Below are 16,005 nucleotides of genomic sequence, written 5' to 3' on the forward strand. Positions count from 1 at the left end.
AAGGTTGCTATCTCCTCGACTGTTGGCTTTTAGACTTTGATGGAGGCACTTAAAAGTTGGGAACAGCCACCCCCCTTCTCTCTCCTTCAGTAATTTAGCCTTTTAGCTGTCCTTTTCTGAAAGTGGGGTGTGGGACTCAATCTTTTGGGCACGCTGAAAAAGTGACTCTGATCAGACTCTCTTCTCTTTCTCACTGCGACAAATCTCAGAAGTTATCAGAGTAGGGAGCTAAAGATGCTCTCCTGTTACTGTAATTAATTTTCATTTTCATTCCAATTTTAAGTATAAGGCTTAACTCTTCTGCTCTAAAACTGTAAAAAAGTCATTGGGTTTTATTGTTCGCTGTCAGAATGGTTATAAAACCGTTGTTCTTGACCATGCATGCCCTTTGTTTAACTTGGCATGAATTTCTAATACCTAAAATAACGGTGGTGTTGTCATGGCAACTTTCCATTTCGTCTAATCCATATAGTCTCTAGAGAAACTGAAACATTAATAGTGTTTGCTGTATGGAGGGTAAAAAATAAAACCATTTATGTAGAAACAAATTACAGCTGGGCTCTTTCAAAAATACAGTTCTATTTAAAGAGATTTGCAGCATTTAAAATAGATTTGAATGCATGTGTTCTGGCATGCAGATTTAGCATTAGTTGAATCTGATGGACTGCTATTTTAAGAAGTTCTGATGGTAGAAAACAGGGGTGCCTTTGCTGACGAGACAGTGGCTATAGGTATAGAAACAGCTGTTGGTCAAATCAAATAAGGTCCGCACCTTAGGGCCAAATGATGTATGTACCGTGAAATAAAGTGTCTAGGATGGTATGAACAACTGGGCCTAAGCTGTCTTCTTACTTAAATTGTGAAAACATACTGCTTCAAGCAAAATCAGTTTGTGTAACTAGATGGGATTAATTCTGAGTTTTAATAGTAATTACAGTTGTAATGAAATACCAAATTGATCCATAAATAAGCATGTTGAAGTCCACAGCTACCTCTGAGAGATTCAGATTTTTTGCTGCACTGAGATTAATTTTAATTTCATTAAATAATAATTTTAATTATGTTGTCTAATTTAATTGAGAACAGTATGTGGCCAAGCTCAGAGATGCGTTGTTGTCTCTCATCAAAGCACAGGAAACTGTACATCACTTGAGCACTCACATTTTGCTGTACTTAATTTTAGCATGTGAAATTAGGATCTCAATAGCAGATGTTTGATTCGTTTTCCCATACGTTAATGGAAAATATAATGATCAGTGCAGAAGATCTGAACTTGGATCAACTCATTCTTCAGTGATGATGTGTCAGTACCTTTTACAATCCTGGTTGGTTTTAATAGCTGTTTAGAGTTAAGGTGAGCTTCTACATCTGAGGAAAACAAAGGGAAATTTCAAGGCAAGGGGTTCCTGTTTGTGGTTAAAAAAAAAAAAGTGAGGAGAGAATTCTAAATTGTGACATGCCATTTCCAAGCCAAAATACTGTTCTTTAATTTTGGCATTATTTGAAGTTAAGAATTAAGTTAAGACTAAATCAGAGATAAACAGTGACTTAAGAAATGAAGAGGTCTAAATTAATAAAGTTATCTTTGCCACAAGACATTTGTTTTCAGTTCTTGCTAGTATGGTTGTCATGATCAGAAGGAAAGTTCAAGTATCATCATTCTTAATTCTCTGCTATGATTCACCCTCAGCTGAAGCTGCGCAAAAGGGGAAAGCCACTCAAATTATCGGGACTGCCAAGTTTTAAAAGTTCCAGCACATTGATCTAGCACATTACTGGGTAATGTACTAATGCTATGAACGTGGCATGCGTAAGAAGCCTTTTATAAGCAGCTACTTACTGCAAGTGCCATCTCTTATCTTGGATGAATTGCAAACACTTTTTATAGATAGTAGATCTTAATTAATATTTCTTCAGTATGTGATGATCTAAATCTGTTTCACTGGCATCCTTGGGCTTCATGTATCCAGTTTCAGCATGTATGTGGAGGCAGTTGGGTTTGATAACGTGAGTTTACAAGTCATCACCACCCAGCATTATGCGTCTGCCTTTTTGATGTTAGATGTGTTGTTGTTGGACAGGACCAGATGGGAAAAGACTGACTAATCGAAATGATGTGAAATTTTGTATAGTTCCCTGAACTTTGATTCCCCATTGTCTTGCTGCTGAGTTTGATTTTTGGTAAGTCTTATACTGTATAACTTTTTTCAGTTTCCCATGGTAATTTTATACAGTTTATCAAATTTTCACTGCAGTATAACCTCTATCATAAACATATAGGTAGCAGAGAGACCACTGGTGCTCTGTAAGCGGTTCCTGTTCGATGGGAATGGGAACATTCTCCAGTAGATATTTATGCAATTAACTTCTTGGGAATACCTTTCATTTAGGTATTTCTCAGATTTAAACAAAAAATTTACCCAACTTCTAAAATCCATTAGATTTGGTAGTCAAAATCCCTCAGGGTCACTGAATGAAGAGATTTGGATGTGACTAATTCTAAACTGAGGATTTCTGAGGACCCATATTCCAGAAATGAGGCTGTCCTCACAGCTCTGAATGTGATCACCTACAAAATGAAGGAATTGTCATCAGTGTAGTGTTGCAGTGGAAGGTGGATGCAGAGTCCACTAGAATTAAGCCTTTCCATTACTTTCAGTTAACATTAGACTGAACTTGGTACTGAAAGCCTTTTTCATTTTCCTCCTCCCAAGCAAATACCTCACTTAGTAGTTAATAAGAAATGGCCACTTTTATGTGAATGTCAGGGAGGTGATGTTGTTCATAATGGCAGACTGAGAACATGCACATGATGGAGTTTATTTGATTTAAAGAGCTGTCACAGTCATGATGGAAGTCTTCACAGTGCTTTGTTTTCTTTTCATCAGTAACCTCAAAGGTTGTCACCTGTTACCTAAACAAGCACATAGAAATCTTGTGGCTTCAATTACATTCTCCTGTATTAATTCATCTCTCTGATTAGTTCAAGATTTCTCTCCTCTATCTTGGGCAATGCAAAAGCTTCTATATTATTTGATCTATTTCTCAACCAACCAATTAAGCCACTAGAAAATAAAAATAACATCCTGCAGAAGATGGCAGTTATCTATGCAAAGAGACTTTCATCATCCATTTTGTACACCTCCCGTTACTTAACAAAGCACTCGTTATAGTCCTGTGTGAACTTTGTGCACTCTGAAAGAGAAAACTGCCCCTGTGATGAACATTGCCACAGCTGTAGTTCAAAATGTCCAAGTAAATCAGAAAATGGTTTCCTGAATTTAGAAGCTCCCTTTTTCCCATTAGTTTTTTTTTCTCAAAATAACTATTTCAGAAATAGCGCTCTCTCTGTGTTCTTGTCACTTTGTAAGTTCTTGGCCAATGATACTACCTTTTTGTGCAGGGGAAAATAAAGATTGACAAGAATGTTTTTAAACAAAGATGGAAAGTCTGGTTCCACATAGGTATTCTTTTAAATTCTTAGTGCAAGTCTGTTGGGTTTGGTGGTCGATTAGTAGAGTTATAAGTGAAATGAAATACATTGTACTCCTTATAAATAAAATTAAAACATGCTATAAATTGATGTAACCGTATATTTTAAAATGCTTGTACTCATAGTGCCAGACAGGCAGTCTGATCAGGATTGCAAGAGCACAGGGTTAGAGACTTAAGGGATCTCTGCAGCCAGTGAACTATATCTTAATCCAGAATTGGAACTTTGACAATAAAATGTTCATTTTCTGTATGAACAAGTTAATTGCTCTCTAGTGGTTTGGAAATAGAAGAATTTCATTAATTTTCCACTTTTCCAGATGTTTTTAGTGTCCTGTGTCTGTGTGTCCCCTCCCTTCTTTCTCATTTCACATCTTTGTCTTCCCTCTTGGTATTTCCTGTCCCTGCCCCAGCATCACCACCACATTTTCTCTTGATTGGTCTTTTTGTTAAATTATCCATTTGGCTAAAGCTATGTAAATCTCACAAAATTTAAGTTTGTGCTGAATCACAAAGCATGTCCCATCTCTCCTCATTAATTTGGAGATCTTGTAGGACCTAGTGATTTTACGAGGTCGGGAATTTTTAGTCTAGAGTTCATGGTGCACTTAAGCAAACATAGCAGGCTAGCAGGCCTCCAGTGTTGGAGAAAAGACAGATTTGGGAGAAAGCTATAATAGATTTTATTTAGATAAATACAGTATATTTATTAAAAGTTTAGGAAAGGTACTGGCTTGACTTATTTCCTCAATCAGATCACGCTTCAGTTTTCATAGAGCTGTTCTCATTTATCCCTAATAATTATGTCTTTCCTTTTTTTTTTTTCTTGAAACCTTTGAGGCAAGAGAAAATCAGATGGTTCCAAGGCTGCCTGTTGGGCTAATTTAAAGATCAGCTGGCAGAGCTGTGCAAAGCACCAGGAAATAATTGAGATTGGATGGAAATGTGGCCACCTTTAGTCATGTACCTATAACAGTCCTTGGCTGTGCTTAAGTAAATAATATTTTGCCAGAAGGATACAAAGAGAGGTGATATGAAATTCCACATTATCAGAAGTGAAGGAGATGATCTAGTATGACAGATTTTGGACAACTTCCAAACTATCTAAAAAGTAGAATTCTTTCCCTCATAACTCAAGCTGTTTAAAAACCAACCAAACAAATTTCACTTGGTTACTGTAGAGAGGAATTAATTAATAATGATCGAGGTAAGCCATGAAAGCTAGAACACATAAAGTGCAATTTGGATATATATGTAGAAACCTGTGTGATTCTTCTCTCAGCTATTTTGATACTCCATTGGTACATGCACTTCACTGGAGTTGTTGCAGATAGGAACTGGAAAAATAATCCACTGCCAGTAGGCAATAGAAATAACTGTGGGACTTCTGTTTTGTTTACCACCAAACTCATCCAGTAGATTATTCAGCACAATTAAAAATTATTCTCATCTAATGTGATAAATTCAGCTATGGTGATTGTCACAAGAGCTTGATAATAGTGAATTTCCTTTGGAGAGTGCCAAACACTCAAATGAAAGTAACCCCTTGGATGCACAAACAACAGATGATTGTGAGAAATTCCCATTAAAATGTGTTAACAAGTTTCATAGGTACAGCATATTGTGGTAGGTCAAGTCCTCCTTAAATTTACCCTGAATAATATCATATTTTGATGTTTTACTTCCTTAAATTTTGATATTTTCCAGGTTTGGTATGCTAGTTTAATACTTGCCTGAAAAAAGTAAAATATGTAATATCAAGGGTAGCTTGTTACATCTGTAAGAGCAGCCTGCTTTTAGTTTAATGGCCCTGAAGTAGAAGTCCTTTGTGAAATATAATAAACTTCCATGGCATTTATTAAAAACTCTAAAATAACTGTACTGATCAGAAATTTTTTTCCTCCTTCTTAACTCTTGGCTCTTTAGGTTTTCCATTGGGTATGTAAGTAAGATTCCGGGATTTTGCTGGAGTTGATAATATTGTATTGCTAAATAGTTTTGTATTTTTCTTTGAAAGACCTGTTCACAAAAAGTCAGCAAGGCAGGACTATCTTAAAATAGCACCAGGACTGGAAACAATGTGACTAAAACGTGAACAAACAGTTCTGGAAAACACATACTTAAGGGGAGTTCTTTGTAGGTCAGGAAAAGCATCTGTATTTGAAAGGAGTTCTGCTGATTTGATTTGCCTTTATATTACAGGGATCTCTGACAGGATTGTTACTATTTGGAAATCTTAAAGAATTTGAACTGGAAGCTTCCCTGTGTCACTTCAACCCTGTTTCATTGCAGAACATACTGAAGTCTTTAATTTTTGTCCTAGATTTTTTTTTTGTTCTAAATTTCTTTTTACCATCCGCTTCACTAACTAACTGTGAATGTAAATTCAAGTTTCTTTCTGTCACTGGGCAGGAGCTAACAAAATGTCTTAGACAAAGGCATAAACTGAGGACATACTACTAAATGAAAGTTTGTTGCTATGAAGTTAGTGCAAATTTACAGCATGCCATTATTGTCTGTTAACTTTTGGGTGCTACTGGGACATGAGGCTGGAGTATCTGCGTCACATTGTGTGGAACAGGTCACCTTTTCTTTCAAAAGAAAGTCAATTGACATAGCTAATTACGCTGCTCTAAGCTTACACTCTTCCTTATTTACAGACTAACATGCTTGTGTAGGCTGTGCCTGGAGTGATTTTTGAGCCCTTACTTGCCCGATGAGAGGTTCAGTGTATGCAGAGATTCTTGCAGGACCTTGGGTATAGCATTTAGACTAGAAAGGTATAGACTGGGTGATTATAGCCAGTTCATTGGTCACACTTCTCTTTTAATGGATGTAGGTTGTAAAAAAAATCAGTTTCAGCCAACAAAAAACTGTCCAGGAAGACATGCTATTACTAAACTTGCTTACCTAGGCAGTTTCCCCCTGCCATGTATTTTGGGATTTGTGCTAGCCACAGGAGTTCTTCCACTAAGTTTGGAGTTGCACAAGGGTTATTTAAGCACGTTTGCTTCATCTCAGGAGATGTCTGACCTCTGGCAATCAGAGCATGCTCACTGTGGTAGACCATGGTGGAAAGGATTTTTAACAAACCAATAATCATGAATGTTAACAATTCAGCTGGTTTGGATTCCTTAAATGTTTTTCCTGTTGTGCTGCTAGATGTTATTCAAGTGCAATATGTGTCTCATTACATTCATTTGAGTAGTGAAAAATACATTTAACCACCAGAAGAAATTCTAGGTTTCTCTGCTGTATTTATAATTCATGTGTATCTGTAACTTGATCAGCCTGTTTTTTAAAATAATTTCTGTCAGTACAATGGATGAAATTAGCCTGTTCACAAAGACCTATAGCTCTTTTTGTTGGCTAAGAATCTAGCTTTCCTAAGCAAATTCAGTTACTGCATTTGTGTGCTATAGTCTATTCCATTTACAGTAGCTTTGCCTACCACTGAGATACAGTGAGATGGTTTTGGAATCATGGTAACAATTTGTACAGTAGTTTTGGGGTGTTTTAACATCTCTATTCAGTCAAAAGCATCTTTCAAAAACTTAAATACAGTTCTCACAAAAGTAATAGTTCCTTTCAGAAGATCAGCAAAATACACAACTATGAATGTAAAAGGTTTGTATACTGTTACAACTGAACACTGTTGTTTAGTTTGGAGGGGGGACTCTAAAAATTCTCTGGCTACTTCCTTGTGCAGTCAGGGGAAAAGTGCTCTTGAAAAGTCTTTCACCCTTTCAGTCTTCACTCTACCTTCAGCTTATGTAAATGTTTGAAGATGTGGCAGTGAAACGGTTTAACTGTTAATTCTGGAATCCATGCCAGTCAGCTTTACATGGGTACCCAGGCATTTGAGCTGGGAAATAGAGGTGACAGGCATGTGCCACTAGGCCTTTAGCTATGGTAGCCTGACAGGTCACAGGAGCTTGGAGTGGAGGGGAGATTTTTGGCCTTGCTTGACTACGTTTTGAACTCTGATATGCTTTTGGACTTGAATCCACACCAAGCCTCTTCTATGACTCTTTCTACACCCAGTAACTTAATCGCTTCCCGTATATGGTTTTTATGAAAGAGCTCTTGCAGTGAAGGTCTTTTTTTGTGGCATGGTTTGTTCCTGCACAGATTTTTCTTTTTGTAAAGCTTGGGAGGAGTTGATGAAAGCCCTTGACTGTACAAAAGCACAAAGGATTTACTCCTTGTTGAAAATGATTGTCCATTTTGAACCACATTTTTATGGATAAATATCACCCTGTTCACAGAAGCCAATCTGAGGTGAAAAGTGATTCTTTACCAGGTTGTTTTTATCTGTTGCCTTCCTGTTAAGCTACTACACTCATTTGTGTTTGTCTAAGAGAAGCCTTAGTTTTCTCTGAGAAAAGCAGAGAGAAGAGGAGAACTGATCTCAGAATTTCTCTGGGCTCCCAGCATGTTTAAATAGGCTTGGCAGCAGGATGCCTCTTCTGGCATTATTCCACCAAAAATCTGCTGTCTAGTAATCTAGTTGTAATTCAGTCTGCTGAAATTGCAGGGAGGATTGTTGAAAGAAGTGCTAAATGTGTTCCACCTGCTCCCACGGTTAGGTGCTGTGAGTATTCAATATGAAGAAGAAAATGCTACAGAGAGCAGTGTTCATGGAAAGAAAAGGATTGGTGGGCGAGTATTCCCAGTTCTTTTTTAAATAATGCATGTGTTGCATATTTACATCAGTGTGTCAGTGAAGGGAACCTGTGAGCTTTGGCTCATATCCAGAGCAAAGAAAAAAATCCATAATGCACTGGGGAAAAACGTTGTATTTTAGTCTGCTCTCCAGCTGGAGGCCCCTCTCTCACCCCCTCTCTCTTTTTTAAAAATGTACTTTCTTTTAAGAGAGGGTATACTCTGATTCTTTGATCAGTGTAGAACATGTTCCCTGCAATGAACCTGTTTCTGTTGGGTGTCTTAGGCTTTTGAAACTCTTCAGAAACAGTAAAAATGGGATGGAATCCCCAGCCCTTGGAGAACGTAAGGAAGTCCAAAGAACTTCCCTCCACTGAGTGCTTATGAAAGAGTACATGACAGCTCTCTAGGGAAGATACTGCACCTTACTTTGTTAGCAACACTGCATCCGCAAGAAGGATTGATGAGCCAGAGTGGTCCAGCATGGAAGTTGTACTCCAAGAAAAGATGAAGATGGAAATTTTCCAGAAAATCTTACGGTAGTTGTATAGTAGTGATGGAGATACATCCAAGCAGATCTCATGCTTTTTGTGCTAAGGGGCAACAAGAGCTTTTTTCCTTTAAGAAGGGAACATCTTGGACATGCAGATTTAATGACTATTAGAAGTAAGCCCTTCAAGGTTGAAAATCTACTTTGGCAAACTTTTTTTTAGTGCAACAGAAATATTGAACAACTGTGTACGTCCAGGTTAGCCTGTCTTGCTGCATTTGCAGTGTTCTTTATTGGATAGGTTCAAAGAGATGGGGGGGAGAATTTAATTTTAAAACGGGAATTTAAACAGGAGGAAGAATATTAGGGCGGGCATTTGGGTCCAGCTCCATTTTTTGGGGGGGGGATAGTTAGAATTCTTATGGGAAAGAGAAAGTAATATGAGAAGTGGCTTTGTAGGTGTGTCATTATTAGCTTGGTGTACAAACAGAACACTTTGCTCTGTTCCGTGCAGTGTATAACAATCCCATGTTATCTCACTGAATGCTGGATTTTGCAAATACAATCCAGAGAGCCAAGCCAGCCTGCTACCAGCAGCACCTGCATTCCAGTGGCTAGTTCAGATCATGTGATGGAAGTTATAACCCAGGTAAAATGTTAATCACTAAACTTGGCACGGTTGAAGCTTTTAATCTTTTATTGCAGTTTTCTAGGGAGAGGCAAGTTATGGACAACAGCCCAGAAAAATTGAAGAAGGAGTTAGAGGAAGAACTGCAGCTAAGTAGTGAAGACTTGCGGAGCCATGCTTGGTACCATGGACGTATTCCTCGGCAGGTACGTGGTCGTTGCATTGCCAACAGTGCCTTGAGCTTTTATAGGCAAGCAGAATTGCACTGAAGTACTATATGCAGCTCTGATATCTGCATTAATTTAGGACGAACATAATGCTTATTCATGTGGAAGGTATGGTATTTATCACAGCTTGGCATAAAATGAGGCTGAGGAAGGATTCAAGGCAGACACTGGTGAAAAATGTAGATATTTCAGGATTTATGTGCACTGAATAAGTGTGGAAGTGGAATTTAAGCTTTATATGAGAATACCATATTTTTCAGACTAACTGACATTAATTTGGTTCAGTATTCTTAATCAGCGTTAAAGTGTTCTTCTTTATTTTCTTTCTTGTGCTTGGAATTCAGGGGAGGGGAAAAACAAAACAAAACAAAACATAAGAAAATCTATGCTATCCCTTCCTTTTTGATCCTTAGAAACGTAGTTAAAAATATGGTGAAGCCGTGGCTGGATTGGAGCGTGGGTTCCCGGAGCAGCTGGAGCTCCCCCTGCGGGCATCCCCTGCGCCGACCCGGCTCGGCCGGAGCTGGCGGCTGCCCTGGGCGGCGGCGGGGGGAGCGGGCAGAGCAGCCACACGCTGCGCTTAACCTTAGCTGTTAGATGCGCAGTTACCGCATGAAAGGACTAGCTCAAAACAGAAAACCAGGATTTTTCTGACCCTTCCTACTACTATGCAGTATTCACAAAGAATAAAAAATGAACGCTTCCGTCACTTAAGGTAATAACGAAAGGACAGTTTCTGAGGTCCTGTGGTAATGGCCTCTAAACTTCAGTGTGATTGCCTATTCAGATGCTTTAAATTCTAAAATCCTGAGTCGTTGCTTTCCCTTCATGCCTTATTTTCTATTAGCAAACTATAAGTATGCAAAAGTGGGTCATGCCTCTGGCTGCTGGGCATTTTCCAAGAAACCCCTCCAGATTTCTGCTGTGGGATGAGCTCTTAATTTTAGAATTGGAGACATCGTTCTTCTACCATGCTTCATACTTTGCTTTGTATTCCTGGTTTTTTCTGTCTTCCCAGAGCAGCCAAATTCAGTCCTATTTTTAAGAATATTTTGTTGTGATGTGTTGTTTGACTACTTGTTTTCTGATTCTGATAGTATTTTTTTGTGTAATTCTTTTTCCTCAAAGGTGGCAGAAGGCCTAGTTCAGAGAGATGGAGATTTTCTGATTAGGGATTCTCTCTCCAGTCCTGGGAACTTTGTTCTTACCTGTCAGTGGAAAAATACCTCTCAGCATTTTAAAATCAACAGAACGGTTCTAAGACTCAATGAAGCCTACTGCCGCGTTCAGTATCAGTTTGAACTTGAAAGTTTTGACAGTATCCCCGGCTTAGTTAGATACTACGTTGGGAATCGCACACCAATATCAAAGCAGAGCGGAGCAATTATTTTTCAGCCTATCAACAGGACCGTGCCTCTCCGGTGTCTAGAAGAAAAGTATGGTGTAACTCCAGTCCGACAAAAAGAGCCAAGTATCCCCGAAGGAAAAACAGAGACTTCAAAAAGGCTGAGTCTTGGTATATCCAGCATGCAATCCCCAGAGCAGAGCATACCCAGAGGAAATCTTCTGAGGTACTTTAATTTTGCTGTCCTTATGGAGGGAAATGAGGGAACTCCGTCAGCTCCTGCTGTAGTTGATGTGAGTTTTCACTTTGATTTTAGACGAAAGACTAGATGTGAGGGTTTGCTGATTTTTAGCAAAGAATTTTTTTAGGCCCTAAAAACCCTTTGCTAAAAATCATCAAATCCAGAGAATGAGAGCAAATGTAGACTCTGGAAGTACAAAAGCAGTGAACTTCTTCAGTGACTTGGCAAATTTTGACTAGTATAAGACAAAGGATTAAAATAAAATTTTACTGCTGCTCCAGAGAAGTCTTTCTTTCCATATTTCACTTATGCAATAAAAATGCCATGTATGGAGTAAAGGATCCTAATTTCAGTGTCCAAATCCTTTATGTTCCAAAATGTTCCTTTAAAAAGTCTCAACATTCAAAGAAACACCCTCAAAAATGCTGTGGGGTCACACATACATTATAGCCCCTTTCATCACTACCACAACAGTATGAAAGTATGAAGTACCTTTTATTTTTGTACGCTGCCCAAGGGGGAAGGTAATGATCCTTTGCCCTGGCTATGATATACATACTGAATTGCCAGAATATGTTAAGTGTTGGATATATTGATATGTTTTTGTTTGCATTTTTGTTTACTCTAGAAACAAAGAAAAAAGTGGTAGCCAGCCAGCTAGTTTGGATCATGTTCTAGAGAAAAGATTCCCTCTGAAGGCTCACCAGTCCGAGAGCTATCTGCTAATAGGTATGTTTTAATTAAATGTTTCGCACTTAGAATCTGTGTGTGCCCAGGTGGTCTGTTAGACTTCACACCAAAGTGAGACTGTTGAGTGTTCTGAGTGTACTTTATGTACAGTTATATCCAATGGCTAATGTAAGCTGTGTTAGCATACTGCTTGCTCTTGAAGCCATTGAAAAATACTTTTTTTTTTTTTTTTTAATTTGCAACACGCCAGGTAGTTGAGTACCTTAGCGCACAACTCGGCAGGCTTCCACACCAAAGAAATGACAGCTACAGTTGGCTTTAATATCCTTTTTGACAGTAGTACCTTTCCTTACTTGTGCTTTGCAAGAACTGACTTGTTTCACCCACGTCATTCTGACAGAAGTCTATTAAGTAGGAGCGGTGTTTCATGGAAATCCTGGTAACTGCTTTTTCTCAGAGTAGATGTATGCAGATGTGGTAGTGTTCCTCACCGGAAGAAAAGCACTACCATGGTGCTTGTACTCAGTTCTGTCCCGCTGTCTCTCTCAAGCTCTCTCTCCATGCCATGCCTTTTGCTTTTCATTTCTTTCAACACCTTTGCTGCTGTCTGGTTCCATGGCCACTGGCATTGTCTTCCTCCAGCGACACAAGGTGTACCAACTCTTGATCAGTTGTTGATTGTGGCTTTTTATATTTCAGAGTCTTCAGAGGTGTAAGCAATTGTTTCCATATTAACAGACTGCGTAAGGAAGCTTGTAACAATGCATCTGTTCCCGTGTGGACAAATTCTAGTGTTTGACTTCCGAGGCTGCTAGTGATTTTGAATATGGTAGCTGTTAAAATTTATAGTGCCTATTGTGGAAACTTCTCAAGACAAAGATAATACGAAGTATATCTATAGCAAGACTGTATTTTGATAGAAAGGGTGTGCTCCTGTGTTTAACAGTGGGATGGGCATTCATAAAATGAGCTTCTGTCCATCTGTAATTGAATTGATTATTTTACTCCAATATATGGCCGCAAAAACTTTTCTTTTGGTACTCTAACAGTTAACCTGAAGAGTTCTGCTGTGCATTGTGTCATGGGGTTCTCTGAGCAGGTTCTGATATCATACTGGTTATGAGTTGTCTGCACAAATTGAGAGCCAGCTGCAAACAAGCAGTAAAGCCCACATGCTGCAAGTGGCCGCTTTGCTGTAGGTACCAGCAAATGCACTGAGAAATGCAGATTGGGTATGTCTGATACAGGGTTCGGTCCTGTATTGGATGCCGCAGTTTGCATATGCAGTGAGTACAGGATGAGGCATAAATACAGAGAAGTTTATGGATGTTTCTGCAGCTCTTCAAATCAGCTACTGTTTAGCAAAAAGATTAGCATCCCTGAAATTCATTCCTTCCATACCTTATTGCAGGTTCAGGCTTGACTTTGGGAAGCTTTTCTTTCATCTCAAACTTGTCGTTCTCAGAAATGACTCATCTTTTATGTGGTGTGGCTGGAAGTTTCTGTTTTTATAGCCTAGATCAGGTTACAAAGAAACCTCCTATTCCAAGCCATGGAGACTATCCAGCTCTGACAGTATAGCCTATGTATGCGTCAGGGACTGGAATTATTGTCAGCATTACCACAGAGTAATATTATGGTGCAGCTGTTCTGTGTATTTGGGATTTTGGGAGGATCAGCAAGTGAATGGAATTTGCTGGCTAGCTCTTTCCTCAAAATATAATTTCATATACATTTTTGTTGGTGAATAATTGACATGAACTGACAATATTTGCCTCAGGAAACAGTATTGAGATGAACCTGGGATAGACATCAGGAATTGTGTGTTTTGACCTTCTAAATTACCATTTTCCCCTGCAGGTTCAAGACATCCATCTCGATTACCTGAAGCAGATGCAGACTCCTGTCCAAGCTCTCCTGCGTTTAGAACGGGCAGTGAACCTTCTCTAAGCCCCACAATTGTTCAGAAAGTCACCTCGGAGTTACAAGCAGGGGAAGCTCTTCGAGGCTCAGACAGTCAGCTCTGTCCAAAGCCTCCACCTAAACCCAGCAAAGCACCCCTGATGAAGCCCCCAGATTCTCCTTTGGCTTCCCACAGCTCAGAGGGACACTATTGTGAACTAAGCCCTGCTGGAGATCCTGCAGCAACAAAAGAACATTTATGTCAGAAAAACAGCTATGTGGAACATCTGAGACGAAAGGAGAAGGGAAAGCACTCATTCAGGAACTCTGAAACAAACTATTTCATCCTGGAAGATGACCCTACCATGAACTCTGCAGATCCTTTAGAAGCTTCAACTGAGATGGCTGAAGAAGACAGCATCTTTTCTGCACCTGTTTTTGAGATGGTGTCTAGTTTTAAACCCAATGATTTTGAATCCAGACTACTTCCTCCTGAAAACAAGCCATTGGAAACATCAATGTTAAGAAGAGTTAAGGAGCTTTTCACCAACAACAATCCAAAGCTTATTGCACAGCATATTCTTAGAATGGACTGCAAGGTAAAAAAAAAAAAAAGTATCTTGCATTTTATTTTACATTGTGCAAGCTTAGACCTTTTAAAGAACTGATTTGAAAAGATTAATGGGTAGATTTGCAGCTAATGTAATAAATGTATTTACTTGCTTGCAGGAATTTTTAGGGGTTTTGTTGGGCTTTTTTCCCATTTGAAGAACAGGAACATTGACAAACCCTTTGGACTAAAGGCTTCCCACCATCCTTGACTTTACACTCAAATTTGCAGTGTTCCATACATCTCTTAACTCTCCTATCAGTTGCTGTATATCTGTGATTCACCCTTTCTTCTCTACTGGAGGAAGAGCTATCTGTGCTGTAAATCATTGTGGAAAGAACTACTCGTGACAGGAAATAGCTCGTTATCTTGCAAGGGCAAACAATAGACAGACATTACCTGGTTGCCATACTGCTGGCTGTAATATTTAGTTCAATGGAACTAAATATGTTTAAACTTCTAAAATTAGCTGCTCTTCTAGTGCTTGCCTGAGTCTCTGTCTTACAGCTGGAGAGGTGGTGTGGGATAATAGCTACCAGGACTTCTGCATTTCTCTCCTATGGGAGAACTGTATCACTAGTGGAATTGTTTAGAAAGATGTAAAAACAGAAAGAATTATTTTTCACAACGTAGACTTTGTTCAGCTGACAGGGCTTGTGAGATCAGCTCTTGGATCTGAAATATGGAAAGACTGGAGAAGTCATCTCCTTACGAAGCGATGACTTTGTGTAATGAAAGAAATGCAACTGCGGTTGAATCTGCACCACTTTGCTGGGATGACCGAGTGCTGTACCTGCCACAGAGCAGCCACAGGAACCAAGTGTCAGGGGCTTTGCTGGTTTTTGGTTGGTTGGTTTTTTTTAAGAGCAGCTTGAGAGCCTCCATTGCAGACAAGAAAGAAGGTGGGAATGTTGGTGCTCTCGCAGAAACGTGTCTGATGGGTCTGGGAAGGGGGCAGCTGAGGGGAGCAGCAGGGGATGATGCGTGTGCTTGAGTTGCCTGCCAGCGCTGGGCTCCTGCCAACAGCAAACACGGCTTCTCCCCTCGGTAGCCGTGTTGGCTGCTGCGAAGTGAGGCTTCCTGCAGACATGGTGACTCAGAAAATCTCAGCTCCACAACTGCTTGCTCTTTTCAGAAGTGATAGATTGTGGCTTCTTTACTACGGTTCCAAGAGTAGTAACAGCATTCTCTAACATTTTAGTTCCAAAATTCACCTTTTCTTCCTTCAACCTAATAACAATAGCCAGAATGTCTTTTAATATATCGGTAAAGAGTATGTTGCTTGAAGGCATAAAGTAGTAAGGGGTTTATACATATATAAAATATTCCATCAGCTCATTATTAATCTAACTTTAAATCCTATAAACTTTGGAATGTGGCCAAGGAAACTGGCCTGCTGGAAGTGTGGGAGCCTGTACAATTAAGAGTCACGGGAGTGTTTCACAGAAACAGATTTTTGCATTTTGAAGCAGGAACAGTAACTAGCTGGGACACGTAGAGAAGTCTGTTTTCCCTTCGTATCGCAGTGCTGAGGGCCAGTGACTGTCAGTCATTGGTAACTTCTTGCCTTCAACTGCACTGATAAGAACTGCATGAGACAAGGAGATTGGCATGTCAACAGGCCAGAATAAATGCTTTGTACTGAGATGTGTGATAAGGCTGAAGTTCGTAGATCTCCTGGCATCAGTAGCTCAGTTTGCCTTTTAGATAATGAC

The 16,005-nt window shown here is 39.4% G+C and overlaps 1 protein-coding gene across 2 annotated transcripts in view; it reads left to right on the forward strand.

Annotated features, from left to right (window-relative positions):
• BCAR3 (BCAR3 adaptor protein, NSP family member) overlaps nucleotides 1-16,005 on the forward strand; it is a 54,161-nt gene that overhangs the window by 32,985 nt on the left and 5,171 nt on the right. For both annotated transcript variants that reach the window (XM_074152377.1, XM_074152378.1), the window contains exons 3-6: nucleotides 9,353-9,481; nucleotides 10,631-11,073; nucleotides 11,717-11,817; nucleotides 13,639-14,279. In XM_074152377.1, coding sequence (XP_074008478.1) covers nucleotides 9,353-9,481; nucleotides 10,631-11,073; nucleotides 11,717-11,817; nucleotides 13,639-14,279 — 1,314 coding nt within the window. The remainder of the gene's footprint in view (nucleotides 1-9,352; nucleotides 9,482-10,630; nucleotides 11,074-11,716; nucleotides 11,818-13,638; nucleotides 14,280-16,005) is intronic.

This window comes from Numenius arquata, chromosome 8, assembly GCF_964106895.1.
Source record: "Numenius arquata chromosome 8, bNumArq3.hap1.1, whole genome shotgun sequence".
In the NCBI taxonomy this organism is placed as follows: Eukaryota; Metazoa; Chordata; class Aves; order Charadriiformes; family Scolopacidae; genus Numenius; species Numenius arquata.